At 43.3% G+C, this 25,915-nt stretch overlaps 2 protein-coding genes across 8 annotated transcripts in view; one reads left to right on the top strand and one right to left on the bottom strand.

Moving 5' to 3' along the window:
• YIPF1 (Yip1 domain family member 1) overlaps positions 1 to 18,604 on the bottom strand; it is a 38,135-nt gene extending 19,531 nt beyond the window's left edge. For 5 of the 7 annotated variants that reach the window (XR_006888713.1, XR_006888716.1, XR_006888715.1 and 2 more), the window contains exons 1-7: positions 18,500 to 18,604; positions 18,181 to 18,251; positions 17,731 to 17,810; positions 13,348 to 13,511; positions 9,629 to 9,709; positions 9,296 to 9,383; positions 6,056 to 6,172 (exon numbers count right to left, since the gene is read on the bottom strand). Coding sequence is in view for 3 of the 7 variants with exons in the window: in XM_046662229.1 (XP_046518185.1) it covers positions 6,056 to 6,172; positions 9,296 to 9,383; positions 9,629 to 9,709; positions 13,348 to 13,511; positions 17,731 to 17,761 (481 nt within the window). In the remaining 4 variants the exon portion in view is untranslated. Of the gene's footprint in view, positions 1 to 6,055; positions 6,173 to 9,295; positions 9,384 to 9,628; positions 9,710 to 13,347; positions 13,512 to 17,730; positions 17,811 to 17,994; positions 18,090 to 18,180; positions 18,252 to 18,499 lie in introns of those variants that run through there. The other 2 variants (XM_046662230.1, XM_046662231.1) reach the window with 2 other exon arrangements.
• The window catches only part of LOC124239186 (type I iodothyronine deiodinase-like), a 43,137-nt gene continuing 35,020 nt past the window's right edge, over positions 17,799 to 25,915 (top strand). The window contains exons 1-3 of the mRNA XM_046660652.1: positions 17,799 to 17,833; positions 18,333 to 18,851; positions 19,259 to 19,416. Coding sequence (XP_046516608.1) covers positions 17,799 to 17,833; positions 18,333 to 18,851; positions 19,259 to 19,416 — 712 coding nt within the window. The remainder of the gene's footprint in view (positions 17,834 to 18,332; positions 18,852 to 19,258; positions 19,417 to 25,915) is intronic.

Below are 25,915 nucleotides of genomic sequence, written 5' to 3'. Positions count from 1 at the left end.
CTAGGAGCCCCAGCCTCCAGCCAGTTCCAGGCCTTTGCCTCCTGCTTCCCTACCTCAACTGTGCTGGCTTGGAGACAAAGTGCCCAGGCTGAGCGAGACTTGACTAAATCTCATAACTAGGTCAACACCCGCAATCGGCCTCTGCACCCTTTCTCCAGGTGCTGTCAGTCAGACACTGGCTTTACCGCCATGGGGAAGGCTCGTAAGCATCCCCAGAGACCCACCCTGTGGATGCGTTCTAACTCCATCTGGGGGAAAATTTGAGGGGTTTTTCTGTGCCTTTGTGATGCAGCTGGACAGGTAGATCAACCTGGAATGTAATTTGAGTTACAATCCAGCTTCTGGGAAATCAAGAGCAACTGTCCTTAGAAAATCCTTGCAAGACTGGAAATACAACTCTAGAGGCAGTTCGGACTCCACCTAGTTCCTTTATCACAAAAAGGATTATCATCTCCCCTCTCCAGGAACTACTATCTAAGCCCATCACTAATTCCTAAGACTGAAGCAAAAAAAAAAGGAAAAAAAGAGGAGGGGAGAGGCAAAACGGCCATAAGCGTGCCCTTGCCAAAAAATCTAGCATCTTGAGTATCTTCTCCACAAATATTGGTAAAAGAAAACAATAGCTGTGTAGTCTCTGTGTACGTGTGTCTATGTGTACGTTATATGTGTGATATTTTACCTCCGGATGGTATTACCAAAATTAAGAGCTCTGTTTAATTGGCTTAAAGTAAGCGCTTACATAAATTCTAAATGTAGTAGAAATTAATCCAATGTCTTTCAAGTTAATGTGATGTGAATTAACCTTTGGTAAATGAAAGCTTGTTTAAGTTTGTTGGTTTGATTGAAAATAGTCTTCCTGTCAGAGTTGTCAGTATTTGCATATGATGCAGGCACGCAGCCTGGGTTTACTAGTCAAATAAGTTCACATTGTCTGTTAAATCTGTCAGCAAAATAATAGCTTTATATGATGACCAGTTTTGTCTAACATCTCATGAAGTTTTTGTGGGTACAATAACTGTTTTATGGTCTGTATACTTGAGAAAGAAAAAAAAAACTGCTTCAAAATTCTTTTTGGTAACAATCTTGAGTTTTGCCAAGTTAAGTTAAATGATAAAAACCTGAATATCTGGGTCGTTTTTGAATTGGATAGAACACTGAAACATTATTGCTAAAACGTATCTAAGTTATTTACTTTTGGCTTCTTATTGTAAAGAGGCTAAAAGCGTTTGGGTCTGTTAAAAAGCGTGCCTTGTGTTTTATTGTGAAGCGGCGTGTTTCTAGAGATTATGAAGTGTTTAGAATGCTGATATAAAAGATTGCTTACCTTTTCAGTGTTTACTAGGGTCTGTTAAGGGTTAAAAGTTCTAAGTAACTTATATAATTAAAGCTACTGGGAATTAATAAGGAAAACAGCTCTGTATTCAAGGAAAGTTAAAACGTATGTTTTCAGTAAAGAAGGTACAAAGAATGGAAGTATTTTTGTTTGATGGGTTAAGAAAGATAAATTTGTCCTAATGTACTAGAAAGGAAAAAGAAAGTTGTAGAAGGTTTGTGAAGGAGAAATTCTGAAAGGAGTTTTATGCCTGGTCAAGTAGACTAAAGTAAATCCAATTAAGTGAATGAGTTTTAATGTTAAAAATAAGCTGGTACAGAAATTAAAATTTGGTTTTCTCTCAAAGGATAATTTTCTTGAACTTTTGGCCTGCTCTAACTCTATCTAAAGGACAGAAAATCTATGTTTTGTTAAAATAATTTCCTATATTCAGAAAGAAAGAGGTCTCTTCTAAAATTTTTTGACGGTGTTGTTTGCTCTTGACTGTCTCTGTTGTCACTTTGAATAGATGCCTGAGCATTAACAGTGAGCGTTGTTTCCTATTTGAACAAGCATTTTAAAAACTTTTGATATTTTTGACAAGCTTCTCCCTCAAAAATATTCAAGTCCTGAATGAAGGCTTTCTTTTGACCTGGTAGATGGAAGAAGAATTTCTCTGAGGATTTTCAGAGGGCCCCTGAGACTTCTCAAAGAAATTTGCTCTCTTCCTATAAGGAGGAAAATACTAAATTAATTAGGTTTATTTGGTTTACTAAATTACATGGGAAGCATTGTCAAATAAGCGATGATAAACTTTCTTATGTGGTATTACGTGGGTGAATGTTATTAATATACGTGTCTTAACATTATATAGCATTCCTAAAATTCTAATCTGTTCTGGTTATCAGTCATAATTCCAGTTATTATCTTAAAGTGTTATATGTCACAGAAGTAGCCAAGTTTCTTTGTCAGTTGCCCTTTTGAGTCTTTTGTCCATTTACAGATAGTTGCTGTTTTACTCTGATGCTTTTTGCTTTTGCAAATATGTTTCATCTTCAGAGAAATTCCTGGAAAGGATTATGACAAAGGTTCTAAACTACAGGTTTCTGATAAACTTTCAGATTGTAAAACTGAACCGTTAAGAAATTACAGAATTCTAACAGAAACTAAGCTCATAGACCTGCTAACAGAAGATTAAGCTCAAGAACTGATTATACAGGACTGTGTGAACTGATGAGGATGATTATAACTTTTTATGACTTCTGTTTGAAATATTGTTGAGTTTTAATGTTTTGTTTTGTTTTCTCAGATTTAAGGAAATCTTTTCTTTTATGCTGACTATGACTTACAGCGATTTAGTGAAATTATACCTTTATGAGCAAAACTGAAACATTTATCTTTTTCCCCCTACCTGATCCCTCTAGAATTTGGAAACTCTTTGTGAATGAGTATGGTTATTTAGTGGCAATATAGTTATTTGCATAAGTTCAATAAGAACCTATTCTCCTTATAGCAGGACACATTGGTTATATTACCAAGGCTTTGACTGGAATGTCATATTTGAAACATACAGGCTCAGATATGACAACACAGCTTTTCAGGAACAAAGATTGGACATTCTGGAATACAGCCACTTGGAAACATGGGCCTGGTACCTTGTTTACAGAGATTCTGGCAATCTTGCCTGGTAAGTAAGGAAGCTTGCTTATCTGGCAGGTGCAAGGAACCTCAGAATATTTTGGGGGCCCTCGAGAAGAGAGGAGTCCACCCAAACCTGTAGGTACTGCAGGCAAAATCTGATGGCAAGTCCTTGGCTTGGCTTTTCTGGCCTCGAGAGGCCTTTGCAGTTCAATCTGAGATTCCTCATAAAAAGTTCCAGCAAAGCAGATTTAAAAGAGCCTGTATAATCAATTGCTATTCTTGCTGCACTTATGTAAATAATTGGACCAAGTTTTATCGAAACTACACTTGTTTTGCAAACCGGTTTATCTTAATTTGACCATCATTTTATAAAAATGAGGCGATTTTAGAGAGAAAAAAGTTATGTTTCAGTACAAGATATAGTACACATTCATGGGTATTGGACTCTAGCTCTTCTCTTCTGCAAGATTCATCTATTACTAATCATAATGTCTCCTTGTGGCCATCCGTCTCTGACACCTGGCAGTACCCTGGCCACAATCAAACCTTTTCCTTCAATACTACTGCCCAAATACTAACTAGATTTGCCGTGTCACAGGTGGATCATAAACAACAAGTTCCAAAGGTAAAGTCCCCAACTTATGGATACACACAGAACGGACAATATCAAATTTGGGACGAATATATTTGGCTCACTCCTACTAGTGGTCAACTCAGTCAAAAGGCCACTATATGTTGGGAACAAACCAATCACACCTGTGATACGTGGCCTAATAGCACCCGACCTATGGGAAAAATTCCCCGTCATATGTGTTCTCATATCATAAGCTTAAGAAATACTGATTGGTTTGGGACTGACTGGGATAGACGGCCAAGCACACGTTGGCTAGCCCCTAACGGCACTCAGTGGTTATGTGGCTCCAACTTATGGCCTTGGCTGCCACCTGGATGGATTGGACGATGCACCCTAGGCTTCATCTGGATGAAGGTAGAACTACATTTACTGTATCTCCTCCTGCTAACCTACCCAACCTGCAACAGCGTTGAACACTCTGTCTAACACTGGTATGACCACCTTGCCTCAGTTTTCCTTCCCCAATTAGGAATCAAAAGTGTCATCTGGCACATGGAAGCCCTAAACAAATTTACTATGAAAGCATTAAATGATACACAACATAGCCTTTTGCTGCTAGATTTAGAAGTGTCCCAAATGCGTAAGGCAGTCCTCCAAAACCGAATGGCACTGGATGTCTTGACAGCAGCGCAAGGGGGTACTTGTGCCATTATAAAAACTGAATGTTGTGTTTATATTCCTGACTACCATCGGAATATCTCTGGCTTCCTATCTGATATGAGCCACCAAGTTAAGTCCATGTCTGACCCTACCCTATCTCTAAATGATTGGTTGAACTCTTGGTCAGGTCCAGGTTTCTGGACTACTATCAAAACCTTATTCATTGGGTTAATCATCTTGCTTGTATTTCTTATTATAATTTGTTGTCTATTTCGTTGTTTGTCTTCCACATGTCAACAAAGTTTCACCTCCTGGACCACCTCTCATCAAATGATTCTCTCATCCCCAGAGGCTCTGGATGCCTTGTCGGCCTTGGACACCACGGGCGCAGCCTTCCGTTCCGCTGAGCCTCCTACCTGTACCCATGGCCCCATTTAGGGACAGCTCTACGACCTTGTACAGCCGGAAGTAGTTACAGAAGACTGACCATCGTCCATATCCCCAAAAGATTTCGGGGCCAAAATGGGTTCAGGGGGGGTTTATGATGGGGATTTTTAGGCTGCTTAATTTTAAAACAGTTTATGATGAGGATTTTTAGGCTGGTTACTTTTCAAACTACAGATAAGAAGCAGGCTCCAAAGAGTGGAGTTTGTTTGCCCTTTGATCAGAGACAATTGCATTTGTAAAGGAAATCTTCATGCCTCCCTCTCTGGAATTTGTTTGCCCCTTGTTGGGAAAACATTTACATTTCTAAGGGAAACCTCTATCTGTGAAGATGCCTCCCTCACTGAGCCAGGAGGAAGGGGGGATGGCCTTATCTTTGAAGACTGTTTGGCAACCTCATGTAACTGACCCCCCACCCCAAAATCCTCCTTTGTCTTTAGCCGAGGATAATATTTGAGCGGTGACTTCTGCCATTTACTCAATCCGGTTTGATTTGTGGGACCACCAAATGGCCAGACCAAACGGGCACCAATAAAGAGATAACTCACACACCTATGCCTTAAATATTGGCCCCAACCCTCAGTTCGGGGCAGCAGCAGGAGCTCTGACTGCCCGTGGGTCCTGTCCCCACGCACCAGCTCTGCCTGCCCATGGGCTCTGTCCCCATGCCAGCAGCAGCAGCAGCAGCAGTGGCAGCGGCAGCAGCAGAAGCTCCGACTGCCCATGGGTCCTGTCCCCATGCTATTCCACACTATTCTCTAAATAAAAGAGCACTACTGCCAGATCTTGAGAGTCTAAGAAATCTTTCTTTCGACTCCTCGGCTCACCGATCCTGCATCACTAGGACACGTTCACTTCTGCATTTTCCCTTCCGGGCCTTGACCGTTTGCAGACTTCTCCTTAACGCAGTTGCTAACAGCACTGGCTAAGTTTGGATTATCAGTTTTCCATGTTGCTCTAAGTGCTTCATAATGGGTGGCTACAGACCCAGCTAGAGTTATCATGACTTAAATAACAATGCTCCTATTGTTTCCAACATCTGGATAACACAAACAATGTTACAATGGAGACTTTCATGCACAATGCTTTCTGCTTATTTTGTACATTTTTCTTTGGATAAATTCCAACTGCTATTTGGCCTTGCCTTACAGTTTTCTAAAAGATTATGCGGATTCCCAATATTGTGAAAGTACTTAATGTCACTGAATTGTACACTTAAAAATGGTTTAAAAATTACCACAATAAAAAAATTATGTGTGTTTATACAGATGGGTGGTAAATTCTTAGATAGTAGGTGTGTTTGAACCCTTAAATATAGAAATCAAGGGCTGCAGCACCTAGACAAGGGGCCAAGAGCTCAGTGGGTAAAAGGAACTCATGCTTACAAACTGACAGCATTCTGATGCTTCAAGCTATTCACCAACCTTTTCGGAATTCAGGCACATAATGGTATGTCTTCTCTCCCAGATGGATTAAGAAGTTGGAAAGGTTCCCACTAATTGCTATGGCAAAGACCAATGTGGCACAGATCCAAAAGGGGCCTGCAAAGGAAACCAGAAAATTCAGAGACAAGAAAATGAAGCACTGGCCCTTAGACTCTTATAGAATAATTTCTCATCTCCTTCCCCCTATTCATGTAAGCAAAGGAAAATGAATTTCAGATGCAATCAATACTCATTTAGTGGAAATTTTCTTTTCTAAAAGGTCAAACATACAACTCAAAAATTAGTTGCCTTAAAGATGGGAGACTGAAATGCAAAGGCCAAAACATGTTCCATGATAGATGAATAAAGATACTGATTTGTTTATAGTTTCTTTTATTGAAAGATCATCCAAAAAAATTCAGCCATTTTGTTAAATGTTACAAGGGTTTGTTAACTTCACCATCAGGACACAGGAAGCAAAGGTTACTTCCTTTATCTAAGTTCCAAATGTTAATGCCAGAGAAAAATGACTTAAATCAGGTCCTTCTGCGGTCTAAACGGAAGAGCAGGGCAAGCAGAACATTTCAGGAAAGAGTTAACTTAGTCTATAACTCACCATGGGGGTGGTTTGTGCATGTGTGTATTTAAGGTTTTAGTTTTTCTTTCTTTTTTTTAATGAAAAAGTAATATATGCACATAGGTCAGTGTTCAAAAGGTACAAAAGGAAACAAACAGAAAGAAAAGTCAACTTCCTTCCCTCTCCGTTGCCTAGGATGCATTTCTCTCCTCAGGGGTCATCACTGTGACCAGCTTCTGATGAACGCTGCCAGAGACTTCTAACACACGAGAAAACGCATATTTGTGAGTGTGTGTGCACGTTTTATACAAATGATAACATACATATACATTTTCACCTTAATATAGCCTGGAGATTCTACCATAGCTATTCATAAAAATGAGCTTATTCTTTTTTAGTGATTATAAAATACTCCACTAAGTGGATAAGTACACCACGCTTTCTTCATTTCACTTGATTTCATGAACACCATCCTTGTTATTCCCCATCTAGAAAAAATACTATCAGAACAAACACAATTTTTAAATTGACAGGTTTTAATAAATTCTATGAATTTCATTTTTCAATTTCACTAACATTTTGCAATACCTTTTGGGATTATTGCAGGCACCTTGACATATCATAAAATTAAGAAAATTTGGGGCCGGCCCAGTGGTGCAGCAGTTAAGTTCGCACGTTGCACTTCTTGGTGGTCTGGGGTTCACCAGTTCGGATCTTGGGTGTGGACATGGCACCACTTGGCAAAAGCCATGCTGTGGGAGGCGTCCCACATATAAAGTAGAGGAAGATGGGCATGGATGTTAGCTCAGGGCCAGTCTTCCTCAGCAAAAAGAGGAGGATTGGCAGTAGTTAGCTCAGGGTTAATCTTCCTCAACAAAAATAAAATTAAGAAAATTACTGTGTTGGGGGAGATAACTAGCAGAAATGTGTTAGCACTTTTCAAAGCCCAGATGGTTCCTGAGTTGGGAAAGGGAGCACAAGCAATCAACTGGGACACTCCCAAGAGTCACCAATATCGGCTTTCCACAAACAGCTGTTTACTCAGCAGCCTGCAAGCTTCCTGCTAAAGCCAAGGACTAAATCTTGTTCACTGTATTATTCTGAGTTCCTAGCATATAAAAGATGCAACAAACAAACAAAAAAGACAAAAAGAAAAAAATCCTACAACCAACAATAAAAAATCCCCAAAAGCTTTGTTGAATGAATGAACAAAACTGACATGTTGTCAAAAGGGCTGAGACTATCCAAGCATATGACCACGAGTGGGCAAAATATTATAGTACCTATAAGTAGAAAGCAGAGACTATTGTATCCTATTGGCCATTTTTACTAAGAACCCACTGTCCTCTAGACTCAAGCTTAGTTGCTGGGGACACAATGATGAGCAACAGACACAGCTGCCGCCTCTGACATACTCAGACACATAGGAAGCTGCACCTCCAGAGACACAACCACTGACTCATCCCAGGGTTTGCACATTGCTTCACACGGCCTTCTCTCTTCCTCTTCCTGCCAAATTCCTACTCTTAATATGGGGTGGGAGGGAGCCTTAGTTTAGTTTGTATTATGCATTTTTATATTACAAAATATTTCTAACATACAGAAAAGCACAAAGAATGATAAAATAAACACTGTTGTACTCATCGTGCACTTTTTCAAATCCTTCTAATGGTGTAATACTATTCGTACCCTTCTACAACATGTTTTTTTCCATCTACCATTGTTCTGAGATTTACCTATGTTGATGCTTATAGATCTCACTCATTTTTAAAAACTACAGAATTCCATGTGTGAATACACCACAATTTACTTATTCCTTTTCCTGCTGATGAACATTGTGGTCGTTTCTAAACCATTTGCTGCTGCAAGCAAAGCTGCTGCAGTGAATACTAGTCTTCTGTCTGTCTTCTCTTATATACGTGAGTTTCTCTAAGAAGGTATATGTAGGAGTGGAACCGCTAAGTTGTAGGGTATAAGCATCTTCAAACTGCTCCAACTGGTGTACCAGGTACGTACCCATCAGATATACAAAAGTTCCCACTGCTCCACATTCTTGACAATGCTTGAAAAGCTGACTTAGAGGATGTCACTGCTCTGCTCGAACCCTCCAAGAGCGTCTCACTCAAGCAAAAGCTGCTGTTGTTGGAACCCCTTCCCTCGGGAGCAGTGGGGGACCTCTGACGTCCTCTCCGACAGCAGGGAGGTCAGGGGTGGCAGCCATGCCCTGGTGCACCGCTCTTACAGACTTCCAGTGCTGTTGACTGAATCGCATGGGACGCCAGCCCATCTGAGGGCAGAGCTGGATCTCAGCACATCAGTGAACAAGTGTGAGAGGACCTTCTCCACACTCACCCCCACTGCCAAATCCTCTAAAATTAAAGTCAACAATCTCCTCTTAGATAAAGTGACTTAATTTGCTTCATGTCTGTAATGCCATTTGAAGACTTTCCAAGGACGTACTATCACTTGTATTCATGGCATTACTATAATGTATAATTGCATTTTCCCCAAAATCCTTTTAAAGGTTGCTACTGAAGCTCAGAAGAGCGAAACAGAATGTGGCATGCTCCACCAGCAGTGCACTTCTCAACCCTGCAAGCAACCTGCACACTCACTCAGTTCAGCTGGTACAAGGTCAAGAATCCAAACAGCACCACACCTACCATAGAGGTCCGGATTGCTGCGGACGTACAACCTCACGAAGTTCTTCCCTGGTACCGGCAAAAGGGACCCTTTGATTCTGTCAAAGACCTGGAAATCAGCATAGCAGTCAGTTTACTGAAGATTTCTTCTTAAAGTTTAATAAAGTCAACCACTGCGAAATTGAAACTTGGTTATTAGAGCTTTTATGATGATGGTACTTTCCAATGCTAAAACCTTTTACTTTTGAAGACCGTATCCGGTATACAAAGTCGTTCACATTATTTGATTGTTTAACCACAGAAGAAACAAGTCTCCATTACATACCAAAGGGCAAGTGCAATTGGTTTACTAACCTGGTAAGTGTCTACATCAAAGAATGTTTGATAGTATTCAAATGTCCAGAAGGGGGAGCTTTTCTTCTGTCCGGCAAGTAACTGTCAGATGTAAAAAAAAACACAATGAACACAGAAGTAGCTTCCTTATTCCAGCTACACAGAGAGATGGGGAGCTGATCTAACGGAAAATCAACACGCAGAGAAGACCAAGCTCTTCTGCATTCATCAACTTTGCAGTAGCCACACCCAGCTCTCGGCCGCTGTAAAACAAGCCTCAGTTTTGAAGGCACAGCAAAAGGTTTCAAATCTGGATCCCTCAACTAGAGGGCGGCTTCGTCAAAACCCGAGACTCTCTGAGTCTGCCTTCTCTTACCTAAAAGGCACAGCTAACAAGATTGACCTCATAGGATTACAGGATTAGATTAATTATATATCATGTATGTTATGTACAATAACATATATATGCATATACACACACACAGAAATATATACATACAGAAGGCAGTCAATGTAATTCTTCTTTCCCTACCCCTCAAGATCCTTACTATTATCACCACCTGAATGCTCAAAAATCCGATATACTGATTCATTCTAAAGTACTAAAAACTTAAAATACGCTGCTCTGACAAAAAAACAAAATTCCAGTTTAGAAGAGGCACATGAGGAGGGCCACGCCTGCCCCAACAGCACAGCCATCGGACAGCAGAAGGCAGGCCCATGCCAGGACTCGTGACTGCCATCTTCAGACACCTGAAGAGGAGCCATCTAGCAAAGTGTACAGATGGGCTCCAACGAGCTCTGCAGGACAGAGGAAGGTGCTACGGGCAGATAATTTTGTTCATCAAAAAGGAAAAATTTTTCACAATTAAAGTTGTCCAACAGTGGCAGCGGCTGCTTTACATGGTAATGAACAGCCGGTTCCCGGGGGCACTAAAGTGTCATCTTTCTGACACTCCACGGACAGCGTTAATATCTTGTGAAGGAAGCTGAAATAGAGGAAACTGAAGGTTCTTTCCAACTCTAATATTACGAGGTATTGAACACAGAGACCCACGTTCCATAAGCTGAGCCAAGGAATTCTGTCAGTATCAGAATATTGGTAACCTCTTCCCAATTCCCAGACAAAACTAAGGGATACAATGTTTTCCACTTTAATATTTGTCTTCCCATACACTTCTTCTTAAACTTTCCATGTCTGCTGTCGCTCAGTGTGATGGTTAACCTTTTGTGTCGACTTGTCTGGACCACAGTGCCCAGAGACTTGGTCAAGCATTATTCTGGATGTTTCTCTGAGGGTGTTTTTGGATGAGTTTTACATTTAAATTGGACTTTTTGAGTATAGCAGATTGCCCTCCATAACGTGGGTGGGCCACGGCCACTCAGGTGAAGGCCTGAAGAGAACAAAAGGCCAACCTCCCTGAGTAAAGCGGGCTTCTCCAGCAGACTGCCTTCAGGCTTCACCTGCAACATCGGCTCTTCCTGGTTCTGCAAGAGCATGCCCTTGGACTCAAAACTCCAACTCTTTCCTGAGTCTCCAGCCTGCCAGGCTCCTCCATCAGATTTTAGACTCACCAAGCATCCACAATCACGTGAACCAATTTTTTTAAATAAACCTCTTTCTCTCCAACACCATATGATCTCACTCATAAGGAGAAGATAAAAACAACAAACAAACACATAGAGACAGAGATTGGATTGGTGGTTACCAGAGGGGAGGGGGGAGGGAGAAAGTGGTGATTAGGCACACGTGTGTGGTGATGGATTGTAGTTTTCGGGTGGTGAACATGATGTAATCTACTAGAAATCGAAATACATAATGATTTACACCTGAAATTTATATAATGCTGTAAACCAACGTTACTGCAATAACAAAATTAAAAATAAATACAAACAAAAAGTAAAAAATAAAATAAACCTCTTTCTCTCTATATTCACATCCTATTGCTTCTATTTCTCTGAACTCTGACTAATTAATACACTCAGCTATACTAAAAATCACTCCTGTGTCCTGAGGGTCAACAACTTTAATACGCACTTAACACAGACTAACCCTAGCAGAGAGGGAAGCACAAGTTCTAGACTCCGACTGCCTCGCTTCAAAGCCCCACCTGCTACCTGCCAGTCGAGTGTCCTGGGGCAAGTTACTTCAACTCTGCCTCAGGGTCCTCCTTTGTAAAATGAGGATAAGGACAGTTCTTCGCATGTAGGGTTGTTTTCAGGATTAAATGAGATGATCCAAGTAAGGAACTTTAAATGGTGAACAAATATCACCTATTGTGATGATGATGATGACAATGGTCAACAGGCTATTTTCTTCTATTTCAGATGAGGAAATCCAGGCTTAGGGAAATTAAAGCCCCCTACCCAAGACCACACAGCTACTACTGCTGGCCGGAGCAGGCCTCGCACTCAGGCTCCTGTCTGAGCTCTTGCCACAATATCTAGTATATAATGGTCTTTAATTTAGCACAGGGGCCGGCCCAGTGGCACAGCAGTTAAGTTCGCATGTTCCGCTTCTCAGCGGCCCGGGGTTCGCTGGTCTGGATCCCGGGTGCAGACATGGCACTGCTTGGCACGCCATGCTGTGGTAGGCGTCCCACATATAAAGTAGAGGAAGATGGGCATGATGTTAGCTCAGGGCCAGGCTTCCTCAGCAAAAAAGAGGAGGACTGGCAGCAGTTAGTTCAGGGCTAATCTTCCTCAACAAAAAAAATTAATAATAATAATAATTTAGCACAAACTTTGGTACTTATTTCGCTATTTCATGGAGTCCCACAAAGAGCATCCAACACCCAAGAACTCCACTCTTTTAATAAGCCTGTGAACACACGGCTATAAAGTGGGTGCTCCTCTAGGGCATTACAATCATGATTCCGTTTATTAAATACGACAAGAAATACTATTTTTCTGGAACACACCAATGGTGTACATGGAAATAAATCTTTGTGATCAAAAATAGCTCTGACACTATCCATCCAACCAGATGCAGAAACCTAGAAGTCTCCCCAGATTCCTCCTTCTCTCTCCCCACCCCCTTCCACCGACTCCTACTGAGCCCACCCTCCAACATCTGGTTCAGGCTTCATCACCTCCAGCCTGGACACTTCAAGAGTCCCCTCCCTGGTCCTCTGGTGTCCGGTCTGTCTGCCTCCAATTTATTCTCCACACGGCCACCATATCTTAAACATCTTTAAACGTATCTGGCCATACTGTTGAAAATCTTTCAACAGTTCCCAATACTTTTTGGAATACAACTCATGCTCACTGGGTTGATTCCTTGCCTATCTGTGTAGCCTCATGTCCGTCTTCACCTAGATTTTGCTCCCCCTGTATATGAAGATGGGAGACGTGCTGTCTGTGCCACGTTCTTCCATGCCTCTCTGACTTTGCCGAAACTGTTCCCTTTGCCTAGATCATCCTTCCTTGCCTTCTTCCCATGGTTATCACCTACTCTTTCATCAAGACTCAGCTGAAGCATCACCACCTCCAGGAAGGCTTCCGTAACCGGCTTCTCTCTGCTCCCACAACGCCGGAGCTCCCCTCCACCCGCGGGCTTCCCATAGGTAACAATGGTCTGTCTGCCTGTCTGTTTCGTCCCCAAGGCAAAGGCCACGTGTGATTTACCTTTGTGTGGCCACTACTTGGCACTCTACCTGGCACACAGGAGACAATGAAGAAATGCAGGAACAAGTTTTTTAAAAATTAAAAGAAAAAAAATTTCAAAGACAAGTTCGAACCTCAGTTTTGTCAGAGTCATCGTTTCCCAGTAACTCATCATCCTCTTCTCTCCCTGAGCCTCCTGGGGGTCCTGGCTGATGTTTCGGGGTGTCACCAGGATCCTCGATGCTGATTGTGGTGGTATCTGGGTTTGCTGCTAGAGAAGCGGCTGCATCACCAAACTCTGAAACAGATTAGAGGACAAGGGCCTCAGAGGCCTTACCCACACTGGAAATTCTACCCCTTCAACTCAAAGATGGGTTGTTCCAACCTCAGCTTTACTATAGACACTGATACAAATGGCAAAAGGCTCTGAAAAACATCTCTTCTAGAAATCAAGCTGACAGAGAAAAAAGATTATGAACAGAACAGAATTTGAAGTCAGACCTGGATTTTAGTCCTAGCTCAGCTACTTACTAACTATATGAGCCTGAATAAGTAACTTAATCTCTATAAGCCTCAGTGTTCTCTTCTATACACTGGGGAGAATAATGCTTATTTTAAAGAATTCAGGGAAAGTTAAGAACATTACCTAGTAAAGTCCTTAGCAGAGTGCCGGGCCCATATTAAGTAACCAATCAAACCTCTCTTCCTTGATTCAAGTTCAAAAACTCTTAATGGAAATTATTTCTTCCACTAAGTTCTATATAATCACTACAGAAAACATGGGGACGAAAATGAAAGTAGAAACCATAGAATAAAAGTCACTCTTAGTCCCACCACACAAAGGCAAACACTATTAACTTTAGGGATATTTCCTTTTCTCTTTGTAGTAAGGATTCATGCCAATGATGATCATTCACTCATTCAACAAATATTTACTCCATGCCTACAATGTGCCAATGAGATTCGGCGTTCTCACCCCGGCCCAGGTTCGTTTCTGATCAGGGAACCACACCACCCATCTGTCGGTTGTCATACTACAACAGCTGTGTGTTGCTGTAATGCTGAAAGCTATGCCACTGGTATTTCAAACACCAGCACAGTCACCCACGGTGGACAGATTTCAGTGGGGCTTCCAGACTAGACAGACTAGGAAGGAGGATGTGGCCACCCACTTCCGGAAAAATTGGCTACGAAAACCCTAAGAATAGCAGCGGAATATTGTCTGATGTAGTGCCGGAAAGTGAGAGGATGGAGCAAAAAGACTGGGCAGGATTCCGCTCTGCCGTACACAGGGGCGCTAGCAGTCGGAATTGACTCGATGGCACTAACAACAAAAATAACATGCCGAGCACTGACTTATGGTCTGATAATACTATGTAAACAATTTTGTATCTTGCTTTGTCTACAGGGAATTATATAAAATTATATAATAAAAATTATATTAAAAAAATTTTTTTTCTTATTCTATCAGTCCTTACAAGGATCATTTATGTGGCTACACAATATTTCATCAGCAGGGGTGTGGGGAGAGTAGGAGAGACACCATAAGTTAACACAATTCTTCCACTGTTAGTGGAATTTGGGATGGTTCCAACTTTTCATTAGTACAAATAACACAGTGAGGAGTGTCTGTGTAGACAAAGCTTTCCCAGTTACGGCCTTGGGGTGAACAGCTCTCAGTGTGATCCCCAGGTCAAAGGGTGCAGACCATTTTTAAGGCCCTTGAGCCATCCTGTAAGCTGTTCTCCACAGCACCTCCCTGTTCGCGTCCACCAGCAATGACTGAGACCTCCTGTCTCTGGATATCCCAACAAACTTCATTTAGCTGCTCTTGAATACAACTCAGGGCAGCTTGGGAATCTGACAGGACTACAGAGGATACCAGCAGGGCACCACGATAACACTGCCAGCGTGGCAAGAATCCTACGACCGGCAGTAGGATGGGCTCTTGGATAACCGAGCCCACCTTACTGCCTTTCAGCTCTGCAAATAGTTTTGTGAAGAAAATTAAAGTAACTAAAATTAATTAGTTATCAGGTGGCTGATAGGTAACAATTACTCAAACTTCAGTCTCCAGTGTCCTGGCTGTTAAGGCAGTGTGAGTCTCTGGAGTGAGTCGGTCCTCCACTTAGGTGAAGCTTCTAATGCTCCACGACCTCGGGGAAATTACTCTGTATCTCTGAGCCTCTGTTTCTTCAACTATAAAACGCACATAGTACCTATCTTAAGTATTATGATAATAATATTGTTATAGTTATCATTTGACCAGCCAGGGAACTGACATTTAAAAAGATGGTCACAAATTTGCCTGAAGGAATCAGACCAAGGAAGACAGACTTAAGTCTTATATTTAAAAAGCAGTAGTTTACTGGGGGGACGGCACGCCAGGAGAAATAGAGTGTCACTTTAGAGGCACAAAGGCTGAAGAGGCTCAAGGGAAGATGATAACCCATCTCGGTGCTGGGATTAGGAAAGCCTTGGAGAAGCTGCTGTATGAGAAGGATGGTATCTCAAGAAAAGGGAATGGGATGAGCAAGACCCAGAAGACAGAAAACGTGGCCTGTGTTTGAGGAACAGCAGACGGCACAGTTTTATAGGAATGTAGGCTGTGTGGACCGCTCACGTGATGGCTATTCACACATTCTGCTCTCCGTTAGTTATTCTCGTCCATCTCAGCTCCTTGAGGGCAAGATTGGTGTGTTTCTTATTTCTTCTACCAACATTACCTGCTTCTACATCCTGGCACATCCTATGCTATGTTTTGCCGCTGTTCCTTTCCTGACGCAGTGTCTTCACCGGAAGGGTCCTGATCTCCACTTTTTCATCTAACACTACCATGCTTCTTTGGGGAAGCCTCCTATGACCCCCACAGCATCCCGTGTTCTTTTCTAAAGAGCGAAGTCCTTAACATGGTCTATAAAGCCCCGTGTGATCTGGCTCCTGTCTTCTCTCAAACGTCAATTCGTGACAGCCTCCCTCACTGTCTGTGCTTTGGCCTCCTTTCAATTCCTTGGGGAAAAAAATCCAACTTCTTCCCTCCTGAGGTACTTTGCACATGCTGTTCTTCACGCTCGAACTTTCTCGCGCTGTTCTCAGGTAGGACAGCCAAGGAAGGCCTCCGTAAGAAAGTGAGATTTGAACAGAATGAGGGAACAAGCCATGTGGCTAGCTGGAGTAAGAATGTCCCACACAGAAAGATGGCACAAAAGCCCCCATCTGTGAGAGTACTTACTGTCTAGGAGGAACAGTGACAAGGCCTGTGTGGGTATGGCAGAGAGAGAAAGGGCAAGAGTAGCGGGAGACGAAATCTGAGGAGCGGAGGCTGGATCACGTAGGGCCTCCTCCTAAGCACAGAAAGGGCTCTGGCTTTCACTCCTGGTAAGGTGGGAGCCACTGGAAATTTCTGAAGGAAAATGACATGATCTGACTCAGTTTTAAAGGCCACTCTGGCTGCAAAATATCAACTGAAGGGAGGAAGCAGGAAGACCAGAAGGCAGGTGAGGGCTATAATCCACACAAGAGGTGACGGTGACCCTGAGCATGGCGGGGCGCGGTAGAGGTGCTAAGAAGTGGTCAGATCCTGGATGTACTTTGAAGATGGAGCTGACAGTATCTGCGGATGGAAAAGATTTCTCTTTAAACATTATATCTCTTCCTCAGACGGTAGTGGGAAAGCATAGGTTGTGCGTGGAGGTCTGCTTTACCACTTACTAACCAGGTGAACTTTAGGGAAATGACTTAATTTTTCTGTGCCTCAGTTTCCTCATTAGTAAAATAGAGAGAATAACATAATTGTCTCATGAAGCTGACATAAGGATTAAATGAGTTAATATTTGTAAAGCACTTAGAACAGTGCCTGCCATACAGTAAGTGCTACACAGGCGTTTACAAGCCAGATAAGCATTTGTGAATCCCTAGGTCAAGTTCTGGATTATGAGTTGCAACTTTTCCTCCAGCGCCTTCATAGTCTGTAGATACGTATTTAAATGATCATTTTACAAATGAATGTCTCCCTCGCTAGACTGAGAGCTTCGTAAGGGAAGAACCTGACCATTTCTTCACTCCTCCATCCCTGATGACTAGAACACCTGCCCGGTTCACGGTCACACTCATGAGATGCTTACTGATTCAGTGAAGGAATGACCTGACCACATTTCATCAGAATTACCTTTTTTACACTTTTATCTACTCCAGCAGTATAAAAACTTCTCCTTTATCCTTTTGTCTCCCGTATCTAGTACAGTTCTACGTACAAAGTAGGGGCTCGATAAGTGTGTATTGAACTAAAGCAGGAACTCCACATACATTTTCTGTAACCACTGTACTAAAGGGCTGTTTGACCAAAAAGAGCAGCTGGTGTGGACACACAGGAAACCCTGGGTGTGGCCAACACTCTTTTACCAAGATGTTGGCAGTAACCTTCTTTAACAGCTGTGCCAGTGGAGCAATGAAAATCTGCTGCTGCGCCTGTGGAAATACTGACCATAAAGACAAAGGTGGGCACCCAACTAACGCACCTTCAAACCGCAGGTCGTCCACAGCTGCCATTCAGCCAGCGGGGCTTCTCCCAATTACTAGTGCGGAAATGTGCAGAGGTCTAAAAAGGAAAAATAAGGAAACGTAATAGGATTCCAGAATAAAATAGCTGCAAACAACCCTTATTTCAGCGTGAGAAATGGTATTGCTTTCTCGTGCCTCCTTTCTCAGTGCGGTGTGATAGGTTTATATGAAGATAACCATTTAGCATCAGGTACTGTTAAAACTATTACAAGCAAACTAACCTGGGGGATCCAAAAAAGTTCCGTCCAATCTCACTCACTGCGTGCGTTTAGGGGCCAGGGGAGGCCTGAGGTGGAAGGATGAGGAAGGGGGGCTGGGGCGTGAGAGCGGCGGCTGAGAACAGTGAAGAGCAAAGGCAGTTCAGCCCAGCCAGTGGTTAAGGGCACAGGCTCTGGGGCCACACAGACCTGGGTTTGCTTCCCGATTCTGCTGCTTCTCGCTGTGTAACTGTGGGCTCCTTGGGCCTCAGTTTCCTCATCTGTAAAATGGGTTCATAACAGCACCTACTCACGCGGTGCTGGGGGCCATTAAATGAGTGAGCAAGGCGCTTAGTGCACAGCCAAGCAGTTAGGAGGAGCTGGGGAGACAGCGACCCCGCAGCCCGGGACACCCTGAGCCGCCCCAGAAGCAAGGCAGGCTGTGGGGGAGGAGCGGGCCGCCGCGGGCCCGCACGCAGGACGTGCCAGGCCCCCTCGTCCCGCGCCAGCCCGCAGACGACCGCCTCACCTCGGGCCCTCGGCGTCCAGCCGGGCCGGGAAGGCTCGGGCCTCAAGCGCTCCGCGCAGGATCCGGGCCCGCCGGGTTGCCGGAAGCTGGAGATCCGGGGGGCGGGACTTCCCCGCCTCCTCCGGGCAGAGCCCCGCCTCCTTAAAGAGACAACGGCACCGAGAGACGAAGCTTCCGGAGACCCCAGCGGGCAGCCCCTTCCGGAGCCCGCCGCCTCCACCGCCCCTCTGGAGGGCGAGGCTCGGGCTCTTAAAGAGACAGGCGCAGCCCGGCCGACAGGCGAGGGGGTGACAGCGTCCTTCTCAGCTCCCTTCCCCCGGGAGGGGCATGGGGGCAGAGAATTCTCAAGAGTGTGGGTTTTCTTTCCGTTTATACCTCTTTTCTTACTGAAATATAGGACAGTGTGACGAAGGGCGAGTGTCAAAAGGAAAAAGTCATCAATCCCTCGCATTCCTTCTGGCCATAAAAATTTAGCGGCCAGTGAGGGAGTGAACGAGTCAGTGACCTTCTGAGTTCGTGAAGAGTGATAGAGGCAGGCTGACGTCCGTTCCTACGGACGCCCCCCGGAAGCGGTAACTTGTCCCTTCGCTCCCGCGACAGTCAGGCTCCTGCCCCTGGATGGGGGGTGTGGGTGGGGGTTGGCCTCACGCACCGCTGTGTCCCCCACGGCGTCTGACCGCCGCCCCACACGGGAGGCCCCGTAAACACGGCGGGGCTGCGCGGGGCGGACCTGGTGAGGAACGTCTGCCCTGCCCCCAGTCTTTGCCTGGTGAACGCCTGCACAGCCTCAGGTTTGGGCGGCGTTTCCTCTCCTGGGGAAAGCCTGCCTTCGCCTCCCAGGACTGCTTTGCTCCCGTGGTCTCCTGGGTTTGCCTCGAGCACGGCAGTTGTCATCGTCTGCCCGTCTTTGCCAGCCTGTGAGTACTTTGAGGGCAAGGATCGGGAATGATGCTCGTCTCCGGGTCCCCAGCCCAGGGCCAAGCACACAGTGGCTCACGGAAGGCTAATTGTAGCGTGAACAAGTTCTTGCTGTCTGAGCAGCATAAGCCAAATTCACTGCTCACACAAGGTGGAACCTGTGACTGTGGTCTCACCACGCTGGGCCTCTGTGGTCAATTGGAAAGACTTTACATCTGACTAGTAATAATTACATACACACACACTGTATTTAGTGAACTGCCATCATGATCAGGTTTTATGAATGCAGGATCTCTAATTTTCAGAACACTCCTGCAAGCTTGAGGTGATTGTCCTCATTTTATAAAGAGAAAGCTGAGGCTTAGAGCAAGTACAGGGTACTGTGGTTGAATATGTACCAGGACTGAAGCTCAGAGCACAAATTCAGGTGTGCCAGTGTATCAAACACCTCTTATGCCCGATTTCACCCGCCTTGGCCTCACCTGCTTCTCTTTCACCATCACGGATCTTGTTCCAGCTTCAGCAGGTATCACCTGAGAGAGCTGTGCTTCAAGCCGATGCCTCAGGCTTCTCACCTTCTGCATCAGGGCTGCTGTCTTGATACCATGGTGTCGTAGGACTGTTGGCGCCGTTCCGCATCGGGGCAGGTGCAACCTGGAAGTGCTGGGTTGGGCAGTGGTTAACGCCTCATGGGTCAAATCTTTGACCAATGGAGTCAACAACTGATGAATACAAGCTTCTCTCTCTTTCCCCACAGATAGACTCTCCTCAGATATTTCACATGGCTGTCAAACTCTCTTGCAGAGTCAAGCAACCACGTGCCTTTGGAAGTGGCCAATTGATAATGCATCCTTGCAACGGCTCTCCTCCCTTCTCTGCTTTACAATCCCTGTCTTTCACTCCTGGTCTTTGAACTCACACTTGCCAACAAAGTACTCAGATGAGGAACCCACGCTAAGGCATGTTGGTACCAAGAGTGACCCCAGAAAGCAGTTTTGGAATTAGGCTGCTTACCACTCAGATGCAACAATAACTTCATTGCTAGTGATAAGTGAGTCGGGGGAGAAATGATGACACCTAGACTATATATTTCTTCTCTCGGAAACAGAAGGAAAAGTTATTTTGATATATAGTTATAATGATATGTCAGTTTTAGCTCAAAATGAGACAGAATCAAAGATTACTGGTTTAACCAAAACAGTGATTCTCAACTGGGAGCTGTTTTGCTGCCAGGGGATATTTGGCAATGTCCGAAGACATTTTTGATTGTCACAACTTGTGGGGTGCTACTGGCCAGAGTGCTTCTAAACATCCTACAATGCACAGGATAGCTCCTCACAATAAAAAATCGTCTAGTCCAAAATGTCAATGGTGTCAAGTCTGAAAAACTCTGACCTCAAATATTCAGATTTCCTTAACTTGTCCGCTCAAGTGTGGTGAGGGAGGTGAGCCCAGCCAATGATGCTTATCAGACCTCTACGGCTCCAAGGGGGAAATGAACCAATGAGAGCTAGAAGCACTCGCTTAGATAGAATGGGGGAAGGATGAGGGGGGAAGGGAAGCTGAGGAGCAAGTCTTGCTCTGATGGACAGGGGTGGAGGGTGGAGGGGACACTCTGAAAAGCATGAGCCTTGGTTAGATGCGGCATGTGGTCTTGACTGAGTCCTCTGGTTTTCCTTGGAGAGGAAAGTTGGCAACAGCACAGCTGAGCCACCCTCCAGAAAGCGTCTCCAACACCCCATGAGAGACACCCATCCCAAGGAGAAGGCTGCTGGCATTGTGGGAGCATCTCACCCTGGCTCCAGGGGTCACAAATGCGGGATTGTGACTGGAAACGGGGCAAGGAGAGGGTTACTGAAAATCTGAGCCCTAAGCGAACATAGTCTATCAAATGTTTCCCAGACAAGGAGAAAACTAAATGTGCTGTTTTTCAGAAGTTGATGTCCTCATTTTTACAGATGTTGCCATCCTGCAGTGAAACTTACTCAATTGCAGGACCCCTGCAAATTGCTCCAGCTCTAAGTGTCCAAAAGTTACCATGGACTTGTTATGTACTGTCTTGTTGCCTTGAACGTGTTCTGTAATGATGTCTTGGACTCCTTAGGTAATGGCCTGCACGTGTGCCCTGATCAGGCCCAGTTGTTACACAGTTGTAACACATCCTCTGCGCTCTGCAGTATAAAGTCTCCATGGGCGCTAAGCTGGGGGGTATCGGGGCACTGCTTTGGGAGCTGTCCACACTGTTCTCCACTGTACAAACAATACACCTTTTCCTTCGCCCACTTCAGCCTTGGTTGTGCATTTTGGCTCCACACTCACCAAGAGATGGACCCACAGAATTCAGTTACAGGATGAGTTGTTACCACTTTAATCTTTTTCTTTTGGAGTCTGTAACAGATAGACCGCTTTTCCTTTTTTTTTTATGGTATTTAAGGGTGTGAATAAGAAGAAAGGAAACCTCATTTAAAATGGAGTTGGGAGGCCAGAAGCGGGAGCTGGGGCACAATTACAGACCCCCACAAGAAGACTTCTCGCCTAGCAACAAGCCTGGCCAGTGGGAAACCATTATCACCCTGAACTCTCATTTTCCTCCAATGAACTTTCCTTCAAAACAACCCCCCAACTTCCTCCTTTTCTCTGTAAAGTAACATTCCTCTCCCTTGTTTGCTGAACTTGCCTGTGGCTTTTGCTACAGCTTGCTTGTCTGAATTGCAATTCCTCTGCTGTTCCTGAATAAACCCCTTTGCTGGTAAAATAACTGGCTGTTTTATTTTGAAGGACAAGAAGGGCTGAGATTGTTTGAAGCCAATGTGGAGCCAGGGAGAAGTGGAACAGGCTGCCTGCACGGTGCTGAGGGTAGTCCAGGGCCATCTTGCAATAAACAGAACACAAAATTCATATACGTTCTCCCCACCCACCCCTGCGAAAATTTGGTTATAAAAATTTGGACGCAAACCGCTTATATCTTAAAAGACAAAACAGGAGACTTCAAAGACTTTGAAAACTGAGTAGGCTAGTCCCTGAGACTCAGTAGTTAGAGGTACCTGGGAGACAGGGTTGAGAAGCGTGGTCTGGGGTCCTTTCTCTCAGCTTGGGCCGCATTCCGTTGCCTGCCCTGTCTGGTGGAGAGGTGAAGTAAGTGGGCCTTGGTCATCCAGCAGGTGGAGTTCAGGCCAGTGGTGTGCTGGAGCATGCTCAAACCAACTCACGAGAGCTGGTTGTTAAATTTTCAGGAATTCTGTGAGCCAGTTACTAAACCCAGACATTATTAAAAATTAAATTATATAAACTTACAATTAAATAAATTATATTAACAGTTTTAAAAGTGTATTAACAACAGAGGTAATAATATGGAAAACATCACTTCATAAATCTTTCTCTACGTTTTGCTATCGTCTATGCTCTTAAGGTTACTTATGTCTATCTTACACATACGGTGTGCTTCTGAGCATCTCTTCCCAACTCCACACACACAGTGACATCACATTGGTAGCTTTCAGTCAGCAGTGGTGGAATTGTTTACATCACAGAAATTGGCAAATGCTACATTTCTGGGGTCAATTTATTGTTATGTTAATTGTCTAGACCAGGACTAACAATCTTTTTCTGTAAAGGCCAAAATAGTAAATCTTTTCAGCTTTGTGCACGCAGTTTGTTGCAACTGCTCAACTCTGCTATTGTAGCACAAAAGCAGACATGGGCAAAAGGATAAATGAACAAACAGGCTGCGATCCAATAAGGCTTTACTTGTAAAAATAGTCAGAGGGCTGGATTTGGCCCATAAGGCACAGTTTGCCGACCCCCGACCTAGATTTTAAAAATTGATGGAGAAAATGTCAAAGTGAAGATTAAATATAAAAGTGTGTGCTGTATCTGTAGTAGTAATACTGCGAATAGCACAAAAAATTGAGGTAGAATTTGAGTACCCAAAAAGAAGTTCCTCACATTTTGCCATGTGTCTTTGTTTTTTCCCCTTTCATCTTCCCCTTAGCTTACAGGGAAATATTAGCCAACGTTCATGTCCGAACTATCCTGCTCATCAATTGCAAACATAGGTGTGCTACAGAAACACGAGTTTGGCAAATATCAAAGAAAGCATTCTGTGAGAATCAATTGGCTGTATGGAATTTGCAATAAGGAATACTGTATATTTTATTGTTATTTGTAAATTGTTTACTGCACATCCTTTATATCAGTAAAATTTATAATAAACTTATGTGTGGATATATGCTTTTTTTCCCCCCCAGAGAACCAGTGGTTAAACATTTACGTTCAGGCCCACGTCTCTCGTCAAAGTCCACACTCCTCCTCTTTCTCCGGCTGTGGGACAGCCCAAGAGGCTTGAGGGAGACTGATGTTCTCCAAATCCCAGCCATCCAGGGCCACCACCGCCTTGCTCTCTGGCCTGTCTGAGAACTGCCTGCAGCTACGCCACATTATTCACGTAACCCTCCCCCACCTTTGAACAGAAAGTGACAAAGGTTAATATCTTAGCTTTGCAGATAGCACATCCCAATCTGCATCTGTTGGTTAACTCTATTATGTCCCTTTTTTTCCACAAAAATTCTTAATTTTGATTTCATCAAAATCCATCCGTGCTTTTCCTTTCTGATTTATGCTTTTCAGATCTTATTTTAAAAGCTCTGTGTTGACAAAGTTATTCTCTAATATTTTCTTCTATTAGCTTTATGGTTTTACTTTTTCTATTTTTAGGTCTTTAGTCCATCTGGAGTTTACCTTTGAATATGCTGTAATGTATGTCTCCAGTTATATTTTTCTCCATGGTTTTCCCACTAATTCATCTTTTCCCCACTAATCTGTGGTGTCATCTCTATAACATACATCAGTTCAGATACATAGGTAGTTAGATAGATCATTGTTTTTCTTCTGTCCCTGTGCTATTACCATACTATTTTTAAAATTACTGTGGCTTTGTTTTATTTTCATATGCTCCTATTTTTAAAATGTACCTAGCTTTTTATGAGTCTTTATTCTTCCACATAACTTTGAGATATTTTTGTTAAACTTTTTGTTGGAATTTTATTTGGAAGAACATTGAATTTATAGATCTACAGATTAATTTGGGGATAGTTGAGATCTTTAAATAGACATCCCACTCATGATGTATTTTTCCCATGATTCAAATTTTCCTTTATATCCTTCAATTGAGTGTTTATATTTTTGAAATAAAGGCCTTGTGCAATCTATGTTAGGTTAATTCTTAGATCTTGCAGTTTCCATTGCAGTTGTGAGTGGTATCTTGTCTGTTACATTTTTGGTTAGTTATGACTGGTATTGAAAAAACTCTGGATTTTTATAAGCTGATCCTGTAACCTTCCCCCTTGCTGAACTCTCATACTAATTAGAGCAGTTTGTCTGTGATTCAGATGGATTTTCTTTGTAGTTTAAAATATCTACATATAATGAGTTTAGTACGTACTCTTTCTATCTTATGACATTTTTTCTTTCTTTACTTATTGTATTGGCCAGGGTTAATTTCTCCACTGAGTTTATTATGGGTTTTGATATACATATATATCATTTTTTCCAGTTAATGAAGCTCCCTCTTATTCCTAGATGTCTTAGAGATTTTTTCTTTTTTTTTTAATATAGATGTTGAACTGTATCACATGCCTTTTCTAGGTTTAGTGAGAAATCATGTCATCTTCCTTCTTTAGTCCATTAAAATGGTGTGCAGTAAAAGATTAACTCAGCAGGTCTGAGTTGTCCAAATCCTGCATATTTCAAATAAAACTTTGGCCCTTGCCCGGCTCCTGAAAAATACCCTCCGAGCCCTTGGAACATCCTACCTATTAACAGAGCCTGTTTACCTGAGGCCTCGGGCCACACCAGATGATTTATGCTAACAATGTGACTTACAGTGGGAACTTAGGCCATGTGGTATCAGTTCAACCCTTGGAGAGGTTGGAGACTGAAGATAAGCCACATGAAACTGCCAGCCATGCCCACACGATCAACCACCAATGAAAAACCTGGACAGGAGTGCTGTGTGAGCATCCCTGGTTGGTAATACTCCATGAATTTTGTCACACATTCTTTCTGGGAGAATGAAGCACTGTCTGTAAACTCCGCTGGGAGAGGACAACTGGAAGCTTGCTCTTGGTATCTCCCGGATCCTACCCTATGCCCCTTTTTTCATTGTTGATTTATTCTGTATCCTTTCACTGTAATAAACTGTAACCATGAATATAACAGCTTTTCTGAATTTTGTCAGTCTTTCTAACAAATCACTGAACCAGAGCGTAGTCTGGGGACCTTGAACACAAATGGTATTTGCTAAATCATCCTTAATACTGTTGCATTTTGTTAGCTAATGTTTTATTGAGAATTCTGGTAATGTTTAGATTTAGGTTCAGAAGTGAAATGGACCTTTTCTTGTACAGTCCTTATCCAACTTTCAAATTAAAGTTATATAGCTTCATAAAATGAGTTGAGAGGCATTCCCACTTTTTATATTCTCTGGAAATCTTGTACAAG

This window comes from Equus quagga, chromosome 5, assembly GCF_021613505.1.
Source record: "Equus quagga isolate Etosha38 chromosome 5, UCLA_HA_Equagga_1.0, whole genome shotgun sequence".
In the NCBI taxonomy this organism is placed as follows: Eukaryota; Metazoa; Chordata; class Mammalia; order Perissodactyla; family Equidae; genus Equus; species Equus quagga.
Note: the sequence above shows the minus strand (reverse complement) of the source record. Positions and strands in the feature narration are given on the sequence as shown.